Source organism: Lichenostomus cassidix, chromosome 13 (assembly GCF_008360975.1).
Source record: "Lichenostomus cassidix isolate B80296 chromosome 13, HeHo_3.0, whole genome shotgun sequence".
Taxonomy (NCBI): domain Eukaryota; kingdom Metazoa; phylum Chordata; class Aves; order Passeriformes; family Meliphagidae; genus Lichenostomus; species Lichenostomus cassidix.
In genome coordinates this window covers 2,826,386-2,847,182 of record NC_139494.1, presented here as the reverse complement: position 1 = coordinate 2,847,182, position 20,797 = coordinate 2,826,386, and the positions used below count along the sequence as shown (strand labels likewise).

General features: G+C 53.8%; 1 protein-coding gene across 8 annotated transcripts in view; it reads left to right on the top strand.

Annotated features, from left to right (window-relative positions):
* Positions 1–20,797, top strand: part of LOC146431079 (protocadherin alpha-C1-like) — a 157,125-nt gene that overhangs the window by 54,439 nt on the left and 81,889 nt on the right. The window contains exon 1 of one of the 8 annotated variants that reach the window (XM_085073315.1): positions 3,417–7,011. The exons of 5 other annotated variants lie outside the window; for them this stretch is intronic. In XM_085073315.1, the coding sequence (XP_084929441.1) occupies positions 4,246–7,011 (2,766 nt within the window). In that variant the 5' untranslated portion in view covers positions 3,417–4,245. Of the gene's footprint in view, positions 1–3,416; positions 7,012–10,310; positions 14,560–14,617; positions 20,468–20,797 lie in introns of those variants that run through there. 2 more of the 8 variants (XM_085073319.1, XM_085073317.1) reach the window with 2 other exon arrangements.

Sequence of the window (20,797 nt, the reverse complement as noted above, 5' to 3'; positions counted from 1 at the left end):
AGCAGTGGGATCTTGGCGGGTGCTTAAGTGTGTTAATTGCACATTTGTGTCTGCTGCCTCGTCCTTGCAGGGTAACGGTTTGCCGGAGGCGCTTTGGGATACACACTTCTGATTTGCTGATGTGGATATGTATTGTTCTGCTGTAGAATTAAATCACTGCCTTTTGAGATGAGAACTGTCCTCTGATGCCTCGAGGTTTTCATTATGAAGGGTGCACTCCCGCTTGCTGTAGGTTTGTGTAGGTTTCCTCTTGCTTGTGTAGGTTTTCCACACTGGCTTGCTGAAGTTGTGCAGGGCAGGCTGTGGTGGTGACAGTGTGCCAGGCCATGTGTACCTCATCATATCCTTTGCTGACTGCTGAACGTGGTGGCATCACATGTAGTTTCTTCTCTGCCCTCATCTTCCATCATTTGTCCTTTACAGGAGATGCAAGTCAACATTAATATTTGGACTTCTGTTTTCATGTCTTTATGAAAACTGGGAAGGCTTTGTGGTCTTTTTATGTTTCGTTTCCCACCCAGTTTTTTGTTACCTGTAGTTGTCAAGTTGCATTTCTGGCTGAAAGAGTGGCTTTATGGACACTAACCTTTTTTTGACATGATTTTTTCAATGTTTACCTTTGGAACACCTTTAAAGTTTCCCTGTAAATTGTCTTCTAAACAAGAGCAATGGCAGCAAAAAATCCTACAACCGATTTTTTCTACACAGTAGATATCCACTGGATTGGTGTGTTCACCAGTGCATTGCTCGGTCTCTCTCAGCATGACATCTGTTTCTATTGCCATGAGAGCAGTCCCAACATGACCTGTACAGCAAATAGTGTTCTCAGGTCTGTTACGCTACCAGACCTCAAGGAACAGCTGCAGAGTCTGCCAGACCATGTCTGTGATACCATCTCTGTAGGTTTTACAGTGCTCTCATTGCTGGGAAGGGAAGCAAAAGTCAAATTGACCCCTGAAGTAGGAAAGGAAATTGTGCCTTTTCACAGAGGTGAATGTGGCAGTGACACTAAGTAGGGCCTGGGCATATCCTGATGTGAAAGGTGAGGATGAGAATTGGAGGGAACTTGAAATCATTTGTAATACAATGGGTTATGTCATAAGAGGACAGGGAATGGGAATGATGTCCTTTTCTGGATAATGACTGTTGGGAACTGAGGAATAGAGGATGCTTAGAGGCAAGCAGGAAGCAGGATGGGCACAGAATGTTTTTCACCAGGATCCTTTCCCAAGTTCCAAGGGTCAGAAGTTGCAGGCTTTCTGGATCTTGAGATAATATGTGGTAAAGAAATGGCCACAAAGTGCTTTGAGGTTATGCATATCTCCCATCAGAGACAGTTTCTTGTGATTCCAGTGGCCTGACATGTGGAATGTGTTGGATAAGAGTTGGTAACATGTAAACGGGGCACATTTTTGCAGCTGCTTTGGGAAAGTTGTTGTGGGAGGGTAACACTTCAGCATATTATCCATGTGCATTTAAGGGCATTTAAAACAGCTTCCACAGCTGTTGCTATGGTGGGTCTGTGCTCCTCTTCAGACACAATTTTTAAGGGCAGTTTAGGGGGTGGGTGTCATCTTGTGCCCTTCTTCTCCTTGTGCTCATGCACCGTCAGTCTGGGTAGAGATGGTGTGTCCTGTTATCACACATGGCTCATTCTGGTGTCTGGATGACACCAAACCTCTTCATCTAGAGAGCAGCCCAGGTCTGGTTTTCTATTGCAGATATTCTCCCACGCAATTGACATTTTGAGTGCACTTGTGCTTCAGTTTATGGTGTCATTTTCTTGAAGAAGATGGTGGGGGGGGAGTGGGATCAGAACTGTTCCTAACTGTAATCACAGAACCTTTAAGAGCTCGGTTTGTGTTTGAAATTGCTGAAAAGGTACAAAAGGTACAGGCATGTGGAAAAAGTGAAAGAATCACAGAGTGGACTTGCAGCACTCCATATATTCTTTGAGCTAGGCGTGGAGGGAGGTGAGGTTTTGAATACGTCTTTGTGGAGAAAATAGAGAATATCCGCTTATCTGTGGAGATCCCAGTTCCCAGGGTACCAGATAGGCAATTACAGTAAAACATCTCAAGAAGAGTCCCACCACAGAGTGCTACTCTTTTGGGATCCTCTCAGGACACCCAGAAGTTCTGCATATCTTAGGGCAGTGTTGTTCTTTCTAGTGGTACTCCTTGTGAAGACATCTGCCCTGTGTTCCTTTAATTCCTTGGTTTTGATGTGGAATACTGTTCAAACAGAAGCTTTTTGGAATTTGGATCATGCTGCTGAGCCTTCTTTGAACCTTTCCCTTGGCTGCCTTTGCTCTTAGTCTTGCTAGAGAGGGGAGGGACTGGTCTTGGCATCCGTGACGTTGCCAAACTTGCATTTCAATGAAGTTGAATGGAACCTTTTCTTTTTCTTCTCTCCTCTCTGATCAGACCTGCCCAACCTTTTAATTTTTGTCGGTTTTTGTTGCTTGCTTTGGGGTCTTTTTCCTGTCATATTGGCAATGTGTTGGTAATAGTGGATGAGATGCAGACTGCTGAATTTTGGCAGCTGTCAGATGTTGAATGATTTCCTATCAGTGTAGGGAATAGCTTTTTCTGCCTGAGATAATTTTAGTTTTGGGATAACAGACCGTAGCTTACACGTGTGCTTCCTTCCTCCCATTATAGAAATGCGTAATGGGCACTGCACTCTGTTCAGTTTTTGCAGAACTTGAGTAATTTTTTTCTGTCCAGCTTCCCCACAAACAGTGATAATATCAAGGGCAAATATCCTTTTGAAACCAATTTCCCTCCCCTGATGATGCTTATTTTCAGAAGAAGGAACCAGTCATGCAGGTAAGTCACTCACCTAAAGTGGATGTGTCTGAGACAGGTTTTCTTCAGCTTCTGTTCACCTGTGGCATCTTTATGTTGAATCATCAGAATGTTGACCCTATCGGGCGAACAAAGCACCATTGTCTGCTCAGTCAGAGCTGAGTGGATGGCGGCCAGCAAGAATGGAGGAGGTACCACAATCATTTTCATTGAGTGACTGTGTTGGGCGTCACAGGGATGTTCATAGTGACAATGCCATGGTGCTACCTCGGTGGATTTTATTTGACTGTGTGACAAGTGCATCATGCTAATGAGTGGGAGGTTTTCTGTGGGGACTAATGCTCGTAGACACTGAGGTCCTGGGTGTGTTAATTGGGGCAGTGCATTCCTGCTTTAAATAGCAGGCATAATCTTGACTTTCGTCTTGCCGGTGGAAAACGAGTCAGGAATGATCAAGATACATTGAAGAGTGCTCAGGAGCTGTGGTTGCCTAGTGTGTTTTTATGTCTTTGTGGAGGATTGTCATGCTGGGCTGTGATAGTTTTGTGTTCCTGAACGAGAAACTGCCGTGAGTTGTTTGGAGTCTTTCAGGCCTCTCTGCACATGTTTCTCAGTAGCTGTGGCTTCAGCTGTTGTGTCAGAGTGTGGTGGAACATATTCTGATGCAGAAGAGCTGTTTTTTGTCGTGTGATTGCCTTGCTGTGTTATTGCTGGGTCTCTGAGAGGACTGGAGGCTGAAGAGTGTAGCCTGAATGTTGAAAGGAGAAGAAGTTGTAAGTGCACGGACAGGAGGAAAGCAGAATGTTTGTTACTTCTCTGAAGAGATGGATGGCAGAAGGGAAGAGGAGTGAGAGCATTTGCAAAAGAACATGTCCCTACACCAAGTCGAGAATGCTGAAGAGACGGTAAAAGCTTATTGGTAGTAGAAAAGTGAACAGAGGATGGAAATGGAAGACTATTGGCAGCAAGGATAGTGCACAGGAAGGAAGGAAGGATGGACGGACGAGTTCACTGGCATGTCATTGATGCTATCGATATACATATGAAGGGAGGAGACCAAGAAAGGAGGACATAAAAGGAGTGAGAAAAGATAAAGAAAAGCAAAAAGAAGATGCCATGAAGGAACGACACAAGGAGGTAAATAAGAATGGAAGATGACAAAGAGGAAAAAGAAAAGAAAAAGTAGAAGAGATGAGCAGTACACACCGACCTTACATCTAGTCGCTGGGCGGAGCTGGTTCCCAACATCCTCTGCCTCGATTAAAACACTCTGCTCTGCGGCGTTGATGCCACGTAAGTAGAGTTCGTGGATCCGACTTGTTTTCTATGCTGTCTAGCGCTGGAGGCGACTTGCGAGTTACCAGAAGAAATAAAGATGATGGTAAAGTAAAAACCGCACAGAGAATAAAATGGAAGACAAACACGGTAGGAAGACATGGCAGAAGGGATGCTAATCGCGGCGCGGAGGCGGGGGCAGTGTCGCGGAGCGTGTGAGGCCGCAGAGCAGCGCACGGTGTCGCTGCAGGCTCAGGAACGGCGTCTCGGCATCTCAGCGGCTCCGCCCCGGTGCGGCGGAGAGCCCGGCTGTGAGCGCGGGGGGGCGGCGCGGGCCGGGCAGCAGAGCCGGTGTGTCCGGGCGGCGGCGGGGAGCCGTGCGGGGCCCGGGCGAGGAACGAAAGCCACAGCGATAGCGGCGGCGGCGATGGGCGAGTGTTGGTGTCCGGTGGCGGTGCGGGTACTGGTGCTGCAGGCGGCCTGGGCGCTGGCGGGCGGGCAGGTGCGCTACTCGGTGCCGGAGGAAGCCAAGGCCGGCACGGTGGTGGGGCGTCTGGCGCAAGACCTGGGCCTGGAGGCGGGCGAGGCGGAGGCGCGGCGGCTGCGGCTGGTGGCGCAGGGCCGGCGGGCGAGCGTGGAGGTGAGCGGGGCGAGCGGCGCGCTGCTGGTGAGCTCGCGGCTGGACCGGGAGGAGCTGTGCGGCAAGAGCGCGCCGTGCGCGCTGCGGCTGGAGGTGCTGGTGGAGCGGCCGCTGCGCGTCTTCCACGTGGAGCTGGAGGTCACCGACATCAACGACAATGCCCCCATCTTCCCCGCCACCCGAAAAAACCTCAGCATCGCGGAATCATCGGTGGTGGGGTCTCGTTTCCCACTGGAGGGCGCGTCGGATGCAGATATCGGATCGAACGCGCATCTCTCCTATATGCTCAGCCCCAGCGAGCATTTTAGAATACAGGAAGAAAACCCTAACTCCCGTACTAAGTCCCTCTTTTTGGTACTCATGAAAGCGTTAGACCGGGAGACGATTCCCTTGCACCATTTGGTTCTGACGGCGACTGACGGGGGCCGGCCATCTCTGACGGGGACAATGGAGCTGGTGATCTCGGTGCTCGATGCGAACGACAATGCGCCCCAATTCAACCAGTCTGTATATAATGTACAATTGCCCGAGGACGCCATACAAGGCATGCTGGTGGTGCGAATGAACGCCACGGACCCGGATGAAGGAACTAACAAAGACGTGAAATATGAAATCGACACTATTTTTCCTCCCTCTGCCTCAGATATATTCAGTATCGATAAGGACAGTGGGGATATCAAACTGACGGGCACCCTGGACTTTGAGGAAGTTAATTTATACGACATAAATGTTAAGGTGACAGATAAAGGGACGCCTCCGCTTTCGGGTCACTGTAAGGTGGTGTTGGAGGTGCTGGACGTGAACGACAACGCGCCGGAGGTGTGGGTGACATCGCTGTCGGTGCCGGTGCCGGAGGACGCGTCGGTGGGGACGGTGGTGGCTCTGCTGAGCGTGTCGGACCGGGACTCGGGGGCGAACGGTCGCGTGCGGTGCTGGGTGTGGCCGGCGTCGCCGTTCGGTCTGGAGGCGACGTTCGCGGGGTCGTACTCGCTGGTGCTGCGCGAGGCGCTGGACCGGGAGCGGGTGTCGGAGTACGAGGTGGAGGTGCGTGCGGAGGACGGCGGGGCGCCGCCGCTGCGCGCCAGCCGCGGCGTGCGCGTGCCGGTGTCGGACGTGAACGACAACGCGCCGGCGTTCGCGCAGGCGGTGTACACGGTGCTGGCGCGGGAGAACAACGCGGCGGGCGCGGAGCTGGCGCGGCTGTGGGCGCGGGACCCGGACGAGGCGGGCAACGGGCGCGTGAGCTACTCGGTGTGGGAGGGCGGTGTGGTCGGGGCGGCGGGCTCCTCGTCGGCGTCGTCGGGGGTGGGCGTGTGGCGTCCGGCGTCGAGCTACGTGTCGGTGGACGCGGAGAGCGGGCGTCTGTGGGCGCTGCAGCCCTTGGACTTCGAGGAGCTGCAGGTGCTGCAGTTCGAGGTGCGTGCGGTGGACGCGGGGGAGCCGCCGCTGTGCGGCAACGCCACGGTGCAGCTGTTCGTGCTGGACGAGAACGACAACGCGCCGGCGCTGCTGCCGCCCGCGGGCTCGGGGCCGGAGGCGGGCGCCGTGGCGGCCGAGCCTGCGTTGGCGGGGGCAGTGGGAGCGGGGTCGGTGTCGGGCACGCTGTGGGCGTGGGCGGCGTGGGGGGCGCCGGCGGGGCAGGTGGTGGCGAAGATCCGCGCGGTGGACGCCGACTCGGGCTACAACGCGTGGCTGCGCTACGAGCTGTGGGAGCCGCGGGGCAAGGGCCCGTTCCGCGTGGGGCTCTACAGCGGCGAGGTGAGCACGGCGCGGGCGCTGGAGGAGGCGGACGGCCCTCGCCAGAGGCTTGTGATCGTGGTGCGCGACCACGGCGAGCCGGCGCGCTCGGCCACGGCCACGCTCAGCGTGTCGCTCGTGGAGGCCGCCGAGGCGGCGCTGGCCGCGGGATCGTCGTCGTCGTTGTCGGGGCTGCGTCCGGCGGCGGGCGCGGAGAGCGGCTCCGGTGCGGCGAGTGCAGCGACGAACGTGTGGCTGGTGGTGGCCATCTGCGCCGTGTCGAGCCTGTTCCTGCTGGCCGTGGTGCTGTACGGGGCGTCGCGCTGGGCGCCGCGGGCGGCCGTGCTCTCGGGGCCCGGGCCCACGACGCTCGTGTGCGCCAGCGAGGTGGGCAGCTGGTCGTACTCGCAGCGCCACAGCCGCAGCCTGTGCGTGGCGGACGGCGCGGGCAAGAGCGACCTGATGGTTTTCAGCCCCAACTTCCCTCCGCCGCCTCCCGGCCCCGCGGCCAAGGACACGCAGCCGGAGCCGTCTGCTCTCCTGGACACGGTCAGTGTTAATGCCTTGCTTACCACTCGCCGTTCCCTGCTCCGCCTCTTTCTTCATCTGCTCATTCTCTCCCGCCCTCTGGGTAGTTTCTGTTTGTAGCGTGGCTGCGCCCCCGCAGCCTGAGGGCACTGGATGCTTAAGGATAATAACGAGACGTTTCCATCTACCGTCTTATCCTGCCTGGATTTAGCGATTTTTTTTCTGTGTGGAAGCCGAGATAACGGAATTATGTCACCCCAGAGGAGATACTATCTGCAGCTGTGTTTTGCTGCCTTGGGCAGGAGTTGTATCCTAGGATGGAATCTCTGCCTTTTGCAATGAGAGGGGCCTCAAAGTCCTAGCTATGCAGGCAACTGTTTCCTTGCTAGTGTGTAGGGTTGCAATGTGAGCTTCGTGCGAGAATACAAGACACACTGTGCTGGTGTCAGTCCCCCAGTCATTGTGTATTGACTAAATGCTTTTTCTGACTTCTCACCACGTTGGCATTAGGTCTGGATTATTACTGGAAACTGTCCTCTTTGGTTTTCCTTGCGAGAGATGTGACACAAAGTTACACTTGGAACTTCAAAGTTTTTACTCCCTGTGGAAGTAACTCTGCGTTTACGTTCTATAACCAGACTAATTTAGAAAGTACAAAAAGCAGTATGGACTTTTACTACCATTTTTTTCCTTGTATCTTTTTGCCCAACTTACTACCTGTTTAGGCAGAGGAGGGTGACCCAGAAGACATGTCTGGTGTTATTTTGGTAGGGAGTGAAAAAAGGACAATTTTCTTGTCCTTACGATGCTCTGCCTCTCTCTTGTGGAGTTGTATTCTTGGCCAGAGAAATGAAATATTATTGCCTCTTTTGATGATCTATCAAATTTGTATGAAAAATCACATTATTTTATGAGCCCTGGGAATACTTCCTGGGGAGAAAAAAAAAAAAAAAAGAAAAGAAAGAAAAAAAGAAATGAAAGCCCGTACAAACCACAAAAAGAGAGATCCATAATTCTCCACCAGAACCCAAACTGAATTCTCCTGCTCTTTGAGATTTTGGTTTATCTCTAAGAGCCTGAAAACAATGCCATTGTGCTTCAGAGCTGTCCTGACATAACCTTTAGAAAGAGTATTGCTCCACAGTTTTCCACATTTCCATGTGAGATAGCTGAAGCATTGCAAAACACGGCAGGTCAGCAACAGAGTCTACTGGACACTGTATATGGTACATCTGTATGTTTTTCTGTGGTGCTCTCATCAATAAAAGGGTTCACAAAAGGTGAAGTTAAAGGAAACTGTAGCATGTTTATGAAGGTGAGTGTGGCAGTGACAGAGTAAGGCCCAGACATTTCTTGATGTGACCTTGAACAGAGGGAAGACTTGTCCAAGGAAGGTGGAATTCATTGGGAAGGCCATGGGCCATGTCTTAAGACAAGAATAAGCGATAATGTGATTGTCTTGAGAACTCATGTCCCAGAGTGAGCAATGAAGGATGCCCAGAGAAAACTGTGAGGCAGGATGGGCACAGAGTGCTTCTGCCTGGGATCCTTTCCAAGGCTCTAAGGTTCTGGTTTGGAAGGCTTGTGGATCTTGAGATGCTGTGTGGTATTGAAATGGCCACAAAGTCCTTTGAGGTTATGATGATCTATCACCGCAGGAAGAGATTTGTGCTGATACATCATTATTGTGAAAAAAATTGTGTGTTAGGGGAAATGCAATGCAGCCTGCTGAATATTGTTTGATGAGCCACTTCCCTCTGGCATTGAGAAAGGCATTGTGGGAGGGTAGGACTTCAGCAAGCTGTGTAGTAGTGGGTATCTATAGTAGCTTCCTCGTCTGTTGATTTTGCCATGATGGTTCCTCACTGCTTGTCAAGTGGGATTTGTAAGAGGATGTGATCAGGAGGTGGGTGTAATCTGTGTCTAATTTCTCCTACCTGAGCACTTGCAAGGTGCTCTCAGTAGAAACGGGGTGTCCCTTTGTCATGCTCAACCCTGAGACATGCATGACCTCACCAAACCCTGCAGAGCAGCCCAGCTCTGATGTCATAGCATAGAAATTTTCCCCCACAGTTTATATTGTGACTGTGCTTCTGCTTCAGCATTTGGTGTGGCTCTCTCAGAGCAAAGTTAATGTGGACCAGGATCAGAGCTGTCACCCTGATCACAGAATTTTAAACATCTCTAATGTGTGGTTCTGTGGTGTTTCCATCTGAGAATGCTGAAAAAGCATAGAACATTTAGAGTGAATTACAGACAGTCTGCCAGACATTCTGTGGCTTTGCACCCCTTTGTAAGTTCTTTGTGGCAATTGTGAGGGAAGGTGGGGATATGTGAAGGGCTGGATCATGCTCAGAGTAGGTTTTATTACTGGGCCATTCTGTTTTGGTAGGACACTTTGGCTGCTGCAGCTGTAATCCTCTGAGTGGCATGGAGTATTGCTTGAATCCTCTGTCACGGGGAGGGTGACTTTAGCGGAGGACTGTCTTTGCTGAGAAAGTGGACATGCTGTGTAGCATAAGCACTCTATCATAGGGGAAGAAGAGCTCCAGCTGATTAGCTGGAGACTCATTTTCTAGAGCTTGGCATAAGGATTCCAGTGGAAAACTTTGTGAAGACACCTGTCAATCGGGGTTGCTTAACCTGGGATCCGCTCAGGTTCTCCTGAAGTCCTATGTATCCTTGGGTATTCTTCACACTCTTCCTGCCAGATGTGAAGACATCTACCATACACAACTTGGATCACTTGATTTTGAAAATATGGTGTTGGTGAAACAGAAGCTTTTCCAAATATGTCTCATTTGCTGAGCCTTCTCTGAAGCTCTCTTTGGTTACATGTCTGGTCTTATTTTGACAGGGAGTGAAAAAGGTTGCGTCCATAATCAAGAAGTTGCCAAACCAAGCATTTTGAAATGGTGGGATGGGACCCTCTACATTTCTTCTCTTCTTTCACTGAAAGCTTCCATCTTTTTTGGTTTTTTCTTCTTTTGCATTGGCAATGTATTGGTAACAGCAGATGAAGTGTGGACAAAATTTTGGCAGCTATCAGGTTGTGAAGTTTCCAGCAGTTGACCATCAGTATGAGAGATGATGTTTCCAGTCTCCTGAGCTGAGGTTGATGTCGGGAGAATGTCATCAGTTTTCCAGGGTCTCTCCTACTTCCCATATGATAGAAGTTCCTGAGGGAGCATTGCCCTCTGTTCAGTGATTTTGAGGCTTTTGCACAATGTGGGTAATTTTTCCCCACTCATTTTATCCAGAAATCTCTGGTAATATTAAAACAAATTGTCCTTCAGAACCAATTCCCCTCCCCTGAAGAAGCCAGTCATGTTTCAGGTAAGTTTCTTCTACCTAAAGAAGATAAGTCTGAAAGACAGTTGTACCTTTATTCCTGATCAGTCATGGTATCTTCATTTTGGATTGACCAAATGTGCCTGCATTTGGAGTTGGACTTATGGGTGCCTTCCAGTTTGAAATGTTCTATGATTCCTTTATTGGATCAGCAGATCATCACTGCCTCCTCTCATTTCTATTGTGCTGCTTCCAGACACAATATGAGTGAATGGGAGGAAGCACAGGTGGAGTATCGACCCTAATGCATTTCTCAGAGTGGGTGTGTTGGGAGTTGGGGTGTGTTCTCAGAGAAAATTACACAGGTAAAATGACTTTGTTGCCTTCACCCTGTGGATCAGGCCACACGGAGGCATTCCACGGGGAGTAATGCTCCTGGGGATGGATGTTCTTGCTGTGTATTGCTGACTGTGCTGGCGTGGCTGAAATAAGAAGCCAGAAGTTTACATTCGTCATGCAGGTGGCAAATCAGGCCTGAAGAAGAGCTCTTCATCGAGGTATATTAAGACTGTTTGGGAGCTGTGGTTGCTCCATTTTTTTTTTTTTTTTCAGTGTTCTGGAAGGATTGGTGTGCTGGGCTGTGATGACTTTGAGTCCCCGGCTTGTTTGTGCTTGTTGAAGACTGATTGCACGGATGTCAAAGTACCTAGGGATTTGGCTTGTGTTTCAGAGGGCTGTGAATTCTCATCCTTGAGAGGATGGGACCTGAAGAGTGTGATTTCCTCCCAGAAGGTGAGGTGAAAGGGCTCTCTGTCTGTCTTGCATAGACCTGAGGTGAGCAGGAAGATTGTTCCTCGAGTGGTGAGATGAAAGACGACAGCAGAGAGCAATGAGAACTCTTACCAAATGATATGTGCATGTTTCATGGGGAGGGTGGTACAATCATATGGAAAAATACACTGATTAATGAGATAAAGAAGAAGCAAAAAGAGAAGAAGAAGAAGGTAGGTGTGTGCATAATGATAGGGAAGAGAAGACGAGAGGAAGGAGTAGAAAACGAGAGAAAGGCAGAAACTATAAACGAGTTCACTGCCGTGTCACTGACACTACCACTGTACACAGAAACGGTAGAAGGCAAGAAAGTCGAAACAAAGGAAGAAGGAATGAGAGAAGAGAAAAAAAAAACCCAGAAAGAAGATGCTATGAAGGAATGACAGAAGGAGGTTATTAAGAATGGAAGATGACAGAGAGGAAAAACAAAAAAAAAAAAAACAGTAAAGGGGTTAAGCGGTACCCACTGACCTTACGTTTAATCGCTGGGTGGAGCTGGTTCCCAACAGCCTCTGCCTCGTTTAGAATACTGAGCTCCAGCGCTGATGCCACGTAAGTAGAGTCCGACTTGTTTTCTGTGCAGTCCGGCACCGGAGGCGACTTGCGAGTTACCAAAAGAGAAAAAGAGGAGCTCAATAACCCCCCCCTAAGAATAAAATGGAAGAAGACCACTGTTGGAAGACGCGTTAGAAATGGCTGTAACGGAGCGCAGACCCGGGCAGAGTGTGTGAGGCGGTGGAGCAGCGCACGGTGTCGCTGCAGGCTCAGGAACGGCGTCTTGGCATCTCAGCGGCTCCGCCCCGGTGCGGCGGAGAGCCCGGCTGTGAGCGCGGGGGGGCGGCGCGGGCCGGGCAGCAGAGCCGGTGCGTCCGGGCAGCGGCGGGGAGTCGTGTGGGGCCCAGGCGGGGGCCGGCAGACACACCGAGAGCGGCGGCGGCGATGGGCGAGCGTTGTTGTCCGTTGGTGGTGCGGGTGCTGGTGCTGCAGGCGGCCTGGGCGCTGGCGGGCGGGCAGGTGCGCTACTCGGTGCCGGAGGAAGCCAAGGCCGGCACGGTGGTGGGGCGTCTGGCGCAGGACCTGGGCCTGGAGGCGGGCGAGGCGGAGGCGCGGCGGCTGCGGCTGGTGGCGCAGGGCCGGCGGGCGAGCGTGGAGGTGAGCGGGGCGAGCGGCGCGCTGCTGGTGAGCTCGCGGCTCGACCGGGAGGAGCTGTGCGGCAAGAGCGCGCCGTGCGCGCTGCGGCTGGAGGTGCTGGTGGAGCGGCCGCTGCGCGTCTTCCACGTGGAGCTGGAGGTCACCGACATCAACGACAATGCCCCCATCTTCCCCGCCGCCCGAAAAGACCTCACCATCGCTGAATTCACCACTCTGCCTGGGTCTCGTTTCCCGCTGGAGGGCGCGTCGGATGCAGATATCGGATCGAACGCTCAGCTCTCTTACACACTAAGCCCTAGCGAACATTTTACACTCGATGTTAAATCCTCTGATGAAAACAGGAAGTCTCTGTTCCTGGTGCTCGCAAAGTCTTTGGACCGCGAGACGATTCCCGTGCATCGTTTGGTGCTGACGGCAAGTGACGGTGGCCGGCCGTCTCTGACGGGCACCATGGAACTGGTGGTCTCCGTGCTGGATGTGAACGACAACGCGCCCCAGTTCAACCAGTCAGTGTACAAAGTGCAGCTACTGGAGAGCGCAGCAGAGGGGTCGCTCGTAGCACGTGTGAATGCCACGGACGTGGACGAAGGAAGCAATAAAGAGTTTTCTTACAGCATCTTGAGTTCAGTTCCTGTCAGTAACAGAGAACTCTTCACCATTGACACCAAGACAGGCGAGATCAGATTGATGGGTACCCTGGACTTCGAAGATGTTCGTTTACACGAACTGCAAATAGAAGCGACAGATAAAGGAACACCCCCACTATCGGGTCACTGCAGCGTGGAGCTGGAGGTGTTGGACGTGAACGATAACGCGCCGGAGGTGTGGGTGACATCGCTGTCGGTGCCGGTGCCGGAGGACGCGTCGGTGGGGACGGTGGTGGCTCTGCTGAGCGTGTCGGACCGGGACTCGGGGGCGAACGGTCGCGTGCGGTGCTGGGTGTGGCCGGCGTCGCCGTTCGGTCTGGAGGCGACGTTCGCGGGCTCGTACTCGCTGGTGCTGCGCGAGGCGCTGGACCGGGAGCGGGTGTCGGAGTACGAGGTGGAGGTGCGTGCGGAGGACGGCGGGGCGCCGCCGCTGCGCGCCAGCCGCGGCGTGCGCGTGCCGGTGTCGGACGTGAACGACAACGCGCCGGCGTTCGCGCAGGCGGTGTACACGGTGCTGGCGCGGGAGAACAACGCGGCGGGCGCGGAGCTGGCGCGGCTGTGGGCGCGGGACCCGGACGAGGCGGGCAACGGGCGCGTCAGCTACTCGGTGTGGGAGGGCGGTGTGGTCGGGGCGGCGGGCTCCTCGTCGGCGTCGTCGGGGGTGGGCGTGTGGCGTCCGGCGTCGAGCTACGTGTCGGTGGACGCGGAGAGCGGGCGTCTGTGGGCGCTGCAGCCCTTGGACTTCGAGGAGCTGCAGGTGCTGCAGTTCGAGGTGCGTGCGGTGGACGCGGGGGAGCCGCCGCTGTGCGGCAACGCCACGGTGCAGCTGTTCGTGCTGGACGAGAACGACAACGCGCCGGCGCTGCTGCCGCCCGCGGGCTCGGGGCCGGAGGCGGGCGCCGTGGCGGCCGAGGCTGCGTTGGCGGCTTCGGCAGTGGGAGCGGGGTCGGGGTCGGTGTCGGGCACGCTGTGGGCGTGGGCGGCGTGGGGGGCGCCGGCGGGGCAGGTGGTGGCGAAGATCCGCGCGGTGGACGCCGACTCGGGCTACAACGCGTGGCTGCGCTACGAGCTGTGGGAGCCGCGGGGCAAGGGCCCGTTCCGCGTGGGGCTCTACAGCGGCGAGGTGAGCACGGCGCGGGCGCTGGAGGAGGCGGACGGCCCTCGCCAGAGGCTGGTGATCGTGGTGCGCGACCACGGCGAGCCGGCGCGCTCGGCCACGGCCACGCTCAGCGTGTCGCTCGTGGAGGCCGCCGAGGCGGCGCTGGCCGCGGGATCGTCGTCGTCGTCGTCGCTGCGTCCGGCGGCGGGCGCGGAGAGCGGCTCCGGTGCGGCGAGTGCGGCGACGAACGTGTGGCTGGTGGTGGCCATCTGCGCCGTGTCGAGCCTGTTCCTGCTGGCCGTGGTGCTGTACGGGGCGTCGCGCTGGGCGCCGCGGGCGGCCGTGCTCTCGGGGCCCGGGCCCACGACGCTCGTGTGCGCCAGCGAGGTGGGCAGCTGGTCGTACTCGCAGCGCCACAGCCGCAGCCTGTGCGTGGCGGACGGCGCGGGCAAGAGCGACCTGATGGTTTTCAGCCCCAACTTCCCTCTGCCACCGCCCGGCCCCACGGCCAAGGACACGCAGCCGGAGCCGTCTGCTCTCCTGGACACGGTCAGTGCCTCTTCCTTTCTCGCTCTGCCCGTTCTCAGCCTCCCCCTCGACAGTTGCTTCCTGGAGCTGGGCTTCGCCCTTGAGGCTTGAATGCGATCCTTGCTTCATGGTCGTGTACCCTCTGACTTCTCTTTATCCCTCGTGTTCTTGGTCTGTAATATGTTACACCGCTGCAGGTTTTTTATGCCGCTGTGATCTTCCCTCTTCCACTTATCGTGTTAAGGAGGGGATCTTTACAAAATATTGAAATCTTGGTGCCCTCTGTATTTCTGCAAAATTTAGTGAAATACTTTTTTGTCTTGGAGCGTCTCGTGAGTCTTGCCCTTTTGATGGCACTGAGAATGGAGTTAATATATATGTCACTTCTCTTGTGTAATTTTAGAACCTTCAGTGGTGTTTCTGAATCAGTCAGAATCTGTCTTGAAGCCACATCTTTTTTCTTGTCCACTCAGCTTTGTATTCTCCTGCACTGAAAATATTTTGCCATTTTGCTATGTAGATCTTTAGAATAATCAACTCTTTCTGGAGGTCTGCAGTGCTTTTCAGCAGACCTGTATTTTAACTCTGCTCCATAGGGTAATATCTCCTATAATCTTTGATAGATCACATTCCATGACTTTCTGAGATCCCCTCCTGAGTTATTAAATGGAACAATTACTGATAAAGATCTCTGACCGACTGCTGTGTTTACCTTATCTCGCTGGTGTTATCAGGTCTAGTTTTCCTGCCATCTCTGTAGGTAATCACAACTCTGAGTGCCTCCTTCAGCCTTCTTTAATTTTGAGTGGCTTACCTTCACTTGCCTACATTTCTGCGTCTTACAGGTGGGGCAGTTCTAATGAATGTTTTTCTTTTGACTTCTGCAAATTTCTGCTTTCCAGTTTTTTCTGAATCAGAAGTCTGTTCTCCTTTATGATTCACCTCTGAAACAGAAATCATGTAAAGTTCTTGCCTCTTCACCTTGCATGGCATATATTGTCGTATATTGTTTGTGAAGTACTACAGGATTACTGTGGACATGAAAATGACATGCATTTCACATTTTCCCCTTGTAAGTATGATTTAAATGCACTTCCTAATGTAAGGTATTTAATTGCAGAACAACATGAACCAAAGTAGATATCAAAATGTGCAGCCATAGTGCTAGAGCAAGCAAGCCATATTGGTAAACGACGATTTTGGTGGATTAATGTGTTTATAGAAGTAACTCCGTTTGATTTCTGACTTGGGTAGTCCCATGTATCCAGCAGTTCTAGGTGTTGTATTTCTAGGATGTTGTGAGGTTTTAACGTTAATTTATTTGTGTTGACTTGATTTAATTTTATTATTCCCTTTCCTGAGAATACTTTTTAAAATAAACTGATTTTTTTTTTTCCCATTGCCTGTTTGCCTTATGGTCATCATGTGAATATGAACATGGATGATGCTTGAAACTCCCAGTTCCTACACGGACCGAGTGATTTAGCTTGTCTTTCTCAGGACATGTGTCAGCAATTGTGAATGAGAGCCAGGCAGCCAAATAATGTTCTTTGATTTCAGAATTTTTGCCACTTGCTATCACTGTGGTTCACTGTCTTGTAGTTTAAGATCAATTTTACTTTGAGAGAATGCTGTGAGGCTTCAGGTTTCATTTGTTTCTGCCTTCATAGAAATGGATAAAGAAATGCTGGCAATACAGCAGGGATTTGAGAGGAGGGGAAAAAAAACTGTTTGCTCTTTCAGCCCTGCTTCCTGAAATTTTGAGCAGTGATCCTTGAACACAGGCCTGACAATGGAAACCTAGAAATAAATCAAGACTATTCTTAGAATAGTAACAGATGCAGTTAAAAATCATCTACTGAAGCACCTACATGGACTTTTTTAGCATTTGGTGTGTTCCATTATTTTACCTCCAGGTGCATTGTTGATTCTTCCTGTGGTAGAAGCAGCAATTCACTAATCTATGAAATAATCTGGTTTATGTTACTGCCTGGCCTATATGGTAGGGTAGCAGAAAGTGCTGTAGTTGTGTAAAGAAACTGTGATGTATTTATGTAAGTAGATGAGATGGGAGCCTGGAAATGTGTTATGAAATGAACTGTGCTTTGCCAGAACAGTGGTGCAACCCTTCTGTCTTTTCTTTGGTTGTGTCATGGCTGGATCACTATGCTGTGTCCTGCAGCAGCTCATCTCCATCAGACATGGGCACACTGCTTTTTCCATACTGTGAGTGCCTACCTGCCTAAAAATGGTAACCAAGAACTTGATCTTCATTGTGCAGGGGGGATAAAACTTACAGGAAATGGTTTACTGACGCATAAAGATGATAGTTCAGGTTCCCTGAGTCATTTCACTGTGCTGAGTGAATTTCTGCTATGATGGTTATGTTTAGAATATCGAGTTAGGGAGTCACTGATGAAGTTGAAAGTCTTTGGAATTGGTATGCACTGATGCTTTACTCAGTCGGAACTACACTTCAGAAGGCAAAACAATTCTGCTATGGACACACACACAGATACTTTTGGTAATATGGGTTTACTACGTTATTTACTCTACAAAACCCAAGGAGAGTGTGTGGGATTGCTCAGCTACATCCCTGTCACAAAGCTCTGGAAAGGTAAGTAATTTCTGTTTGTTTCTAGCATTCCTGGACTAGACCCAAACACATCACATGTGAATCTATTTCTTCTGAAGACCTGAGTACTTTCTATAGATGGAAGATCGAGGATACAGTCTTCTTCTGTGGAGGAAAATGCTGAAATATCTAAAAGAGGAAAACAAAAATGAGGAAATTCAGTTATGCCTCCTAAGGCATAAGGGAAGATAAAGTCCGGAGATCAGAAGTGGGGTAGGGTTTATGTGGTGAAGATATTCCTAGGTATGATTCCTCGGTTAATATAGGCGTTTAATTGTGTGTACATTTTGGCAACTGTACATCTCCAAGTGCCTTTAGGAAGGAGAAGAGGAAGAGGAGAGGAGAAGGAGAAGAGGAGGAGAAGGGGAGGAGACGAAAGAACCAAATATTATTGCTGAGGAGGAAGGCAATGCTCGGAAGGGAAATCGCGGGTCTCACCGGCCGAGCGGGCGGAGCCACGGCCCGTCCGTCCCCGCGCGGAGCCACTGCAGCAGAGGGAGGAAAGCAGCAAGCGGATGCTCACGGAAGGAGCAAGCAGTCGGACACCAGGTGCCGCTGTTGGCCGCGAAGGCGCTGGGAGATGCAGAAGGGCGGCAGCTCCTCCCCGAGCCGCGGTCACGGTGCCGTCAGCTGGAGGAAGGATGCGGTGTCTCGGCCCGGGCGGCGCGCAGAGAGAGCAGAACAGCGTCCCGCTCCTGCCGGGGAACCCCTAAGGCGGCCGTCCGGGCGGCGGCAAGGAGCCGGTCAGGGACCAGGGCGGGACCAGAGGCGGCGGCGATGGGCGAACATTGGTGTCCGTTGGTGGTGCGGGTGCTGGTGCTGCAGGCGGCCTGGGCGCTGGCGGGCGGGCAGGTGCGCTACTCGGTGCCGGAGGAAGCCAAGGCCGGCACGGTGGTGGGGCGTCTGGCGCAGGACCTGGGCCTGGAGGCGGGCGAGGCGGAGGCGCGGCAGCTGCGGCTGGTGGCGCAGGGCCGGCGGGCGAGCGTGGAGGTGAGCGAGGCGAGCGGCGCGCTGCTGGTGAGCTCGCGGCTGGACCGGGAGGAGCTGTGCGGCAAGAGCGCGCCGTGCGCGCTGCGGCTGGAGGTGCTGGTGGAGCGGCCGCTGCGCGTCTTCCACGTGGAGCTGGAGGTCACCGACATCAACGACAATGCCCCCATCTTCCGCGTGGACGAAGAAGCCCTTAACATCGCGGAATTATCGGTGCCGGGGTCTCGTTTCCCGCTGGAGGGCGCGTCGGATGCAGATATCGGGTCGAACGCGCAGCTCTCCTATACTCTCAGCCCCAGCGAGTATTTCCGTCTTGATCATCAGGGAAATAATGACCAGAGCGCGTCTTTGGGTCTTATTTTAACGAAAGGTTTGGACCGCGAGACGATTCCCGTGCATCGGTTGGTGCTGACGGCGACTGACGGTGGCCGGCCGTCTCTGACGGGGACAATGGAGCTGGTGATCTCGGTACTGGACGCAAACGACAATGCGCCTCAGTTCAACCAGTCGGTATATAAAGTTAAAGTCTTAGAGGGTTCAGAGCTCGGGACTCTGGTAGCCACGCTTAGTGCCACAGATCCCGACGAAGGGATTAATAGCGATATTATATATTTATTTAGTAGACATGTCAATCCAAAAGTTAAAGAAGTGTTTACTATCGACGAAAACAAAGGAGAAATCAGACTTCAAGGCAAGGTAGACTATGAAGAAATGGATAGTTACGAGATCCCTGTAGAAGCACGAGACAAAGGTTCTCCCCCGCTGTCAGGTCACTGCAAGTTGGTGGTGGAGGTTCTAGATGTGAACGACAACGCGCCGGAGGTGTGGGTGACGTCGCTGTCGGTGCCGGTGCCGGAGGACGCGTCGGTGGGGACGGTGGTGGCTCTGCTGAGCGTGTCGGACCGGGACTCGGGGGCGAACGGTCGCGTGCGGTGCTGGGTGTGGCCGGCGTCGCCGTTCGGTCTGGAGGCGACGTTCGCGGGCTCGTACTCGCTGGTGCTGCGCGAGGCGCTGGACCGGGAGCGGGTGTCGGAGTACGAGGTGGAGGTGCGTGCGGAGGACGGCGGGGCGCCGCCGCTGCGCGCCAGCCGCGGCGTGCGCGTGCCGGTGTCGGACGTGAACGACAACGCGCCGGCGTTCGCGCAGGCGGTGTACACGGTGCTGGCGCGGGAGAACAACGCGGCGGGCGCGGAGCTGGCGCGGCTGTGGGCGCGGGACCCGGACGAGGCGGGCAACGGGCGCGTCAGCTACTCGGTGTGGGAGGGCGGCGTGGTCGGGGCGGCGGGCTCCTCGTCGGGGGTGGGCGTGTGGCGTCCGGCGTCGAGCTACGTGTCGGTGGACGCGGAGAGCGGGCGTCTGTGGGCGCTGCAGCCCTTGGACTTCGAGGAGCTGCAGGTGCTGCAGTTCGAGGTGCGTGCGGTGGACGCGGGGGAGCCGCCGCTGTGCGGCAACGCCACGGTGCAGCTGTTCGTGCTGGACGAGAACGACAACGCGCCGGCGCTGCTGCCGCCCGCGGGCTCGGGGCCGGAGGCGGGCGCCGTGGCGGCCGAGGCTGCGTTGGCGGCTTCGGCGGGGGCGGGAGCGGGGTCGGTGTCGGGCACGCTGTGGGCGTGGGCGGCGTGGGGGGCGCCGGCGGGGCAGGTGGTGGCGAAGATCCGCGCGGTGGACGCCGACTCGGGCTACAACGCGTGGCTGCGCTACGAGCTGTGGGAGCCGCGGGGCAAGGGCCCGTTCCGCGTGGGGCTCTACAGCGGCGAGGTGAGCACGGCGCGGGCGCTGGAGGAGGCGGACGGCCCTCGCCAGAGGCTGGTGATCGTGGTGCGCGACCACGGCGAGCCGGCGCGCTCGGCCACGGCCACGCTCAGCGTGTCGCTCGTGGAGGCCGCCGAGGCGGCGCTGGCCGCGGGATCGTCGTCGTCGTCGTCGCTGTCGGGGCTGCGTCCGGCGGCGGGCGCGGAGAGCGGCTCCGGTGCGGCGAGTGCGGCGACGAACGTGTGGCTGGTGGTGGCCATCTGCGCCGTGTCGAGCCTGTTCCTGCTGGCCGTGGTGCTGTACGGGGCGTCGCGCTGGGCGCCGCGGGCGGCCGTGCTCTCGGGGCCCGGGCCCACGACGCTCGTGTGCGCCAGCGAGGTGGGCAGCTGGTCGTACTCGCAGCGCCACAGCCGCAGCCTGTGCGTGACGGACGGCGCGGGCAAGAGCGACCTGATGGTTTTCAGCCCCAACTTCCCTCCGCCGCCTCCCGGCCCCGCTGCAGAAAACGGTTCTGCTGGGCAGGGGCCCTCTCTCTCCCCTCTTGCTTCTACCTTGGTAAGAATCTTCGAAAACTTTTAATTTCTTTCTCTTTGGTAGTACTATTTGCTTATTACATGCTTTTTCGATATTTAAAAACACGTTCTCTGCGGTAAGAGTTTCAGGACGAATTCCTAGCTTTGTACTAAGTTTGTTGTAGTCCTAATGATCTGCCTTACACGCGTGTCACCTTTTGATGTTTCATTGTTTCCTTACGTTAAAGCCTCGGTAAATTTCCACGTCTTCTTTTAATTTTCCCTCTTTTTTTTTTCTTTTCCTTTTTTCTTTCTTTTTTATTTTATTTATTTTTATTTTTTCTGCCGACTTGGTGTCAAAATACCCTATTGT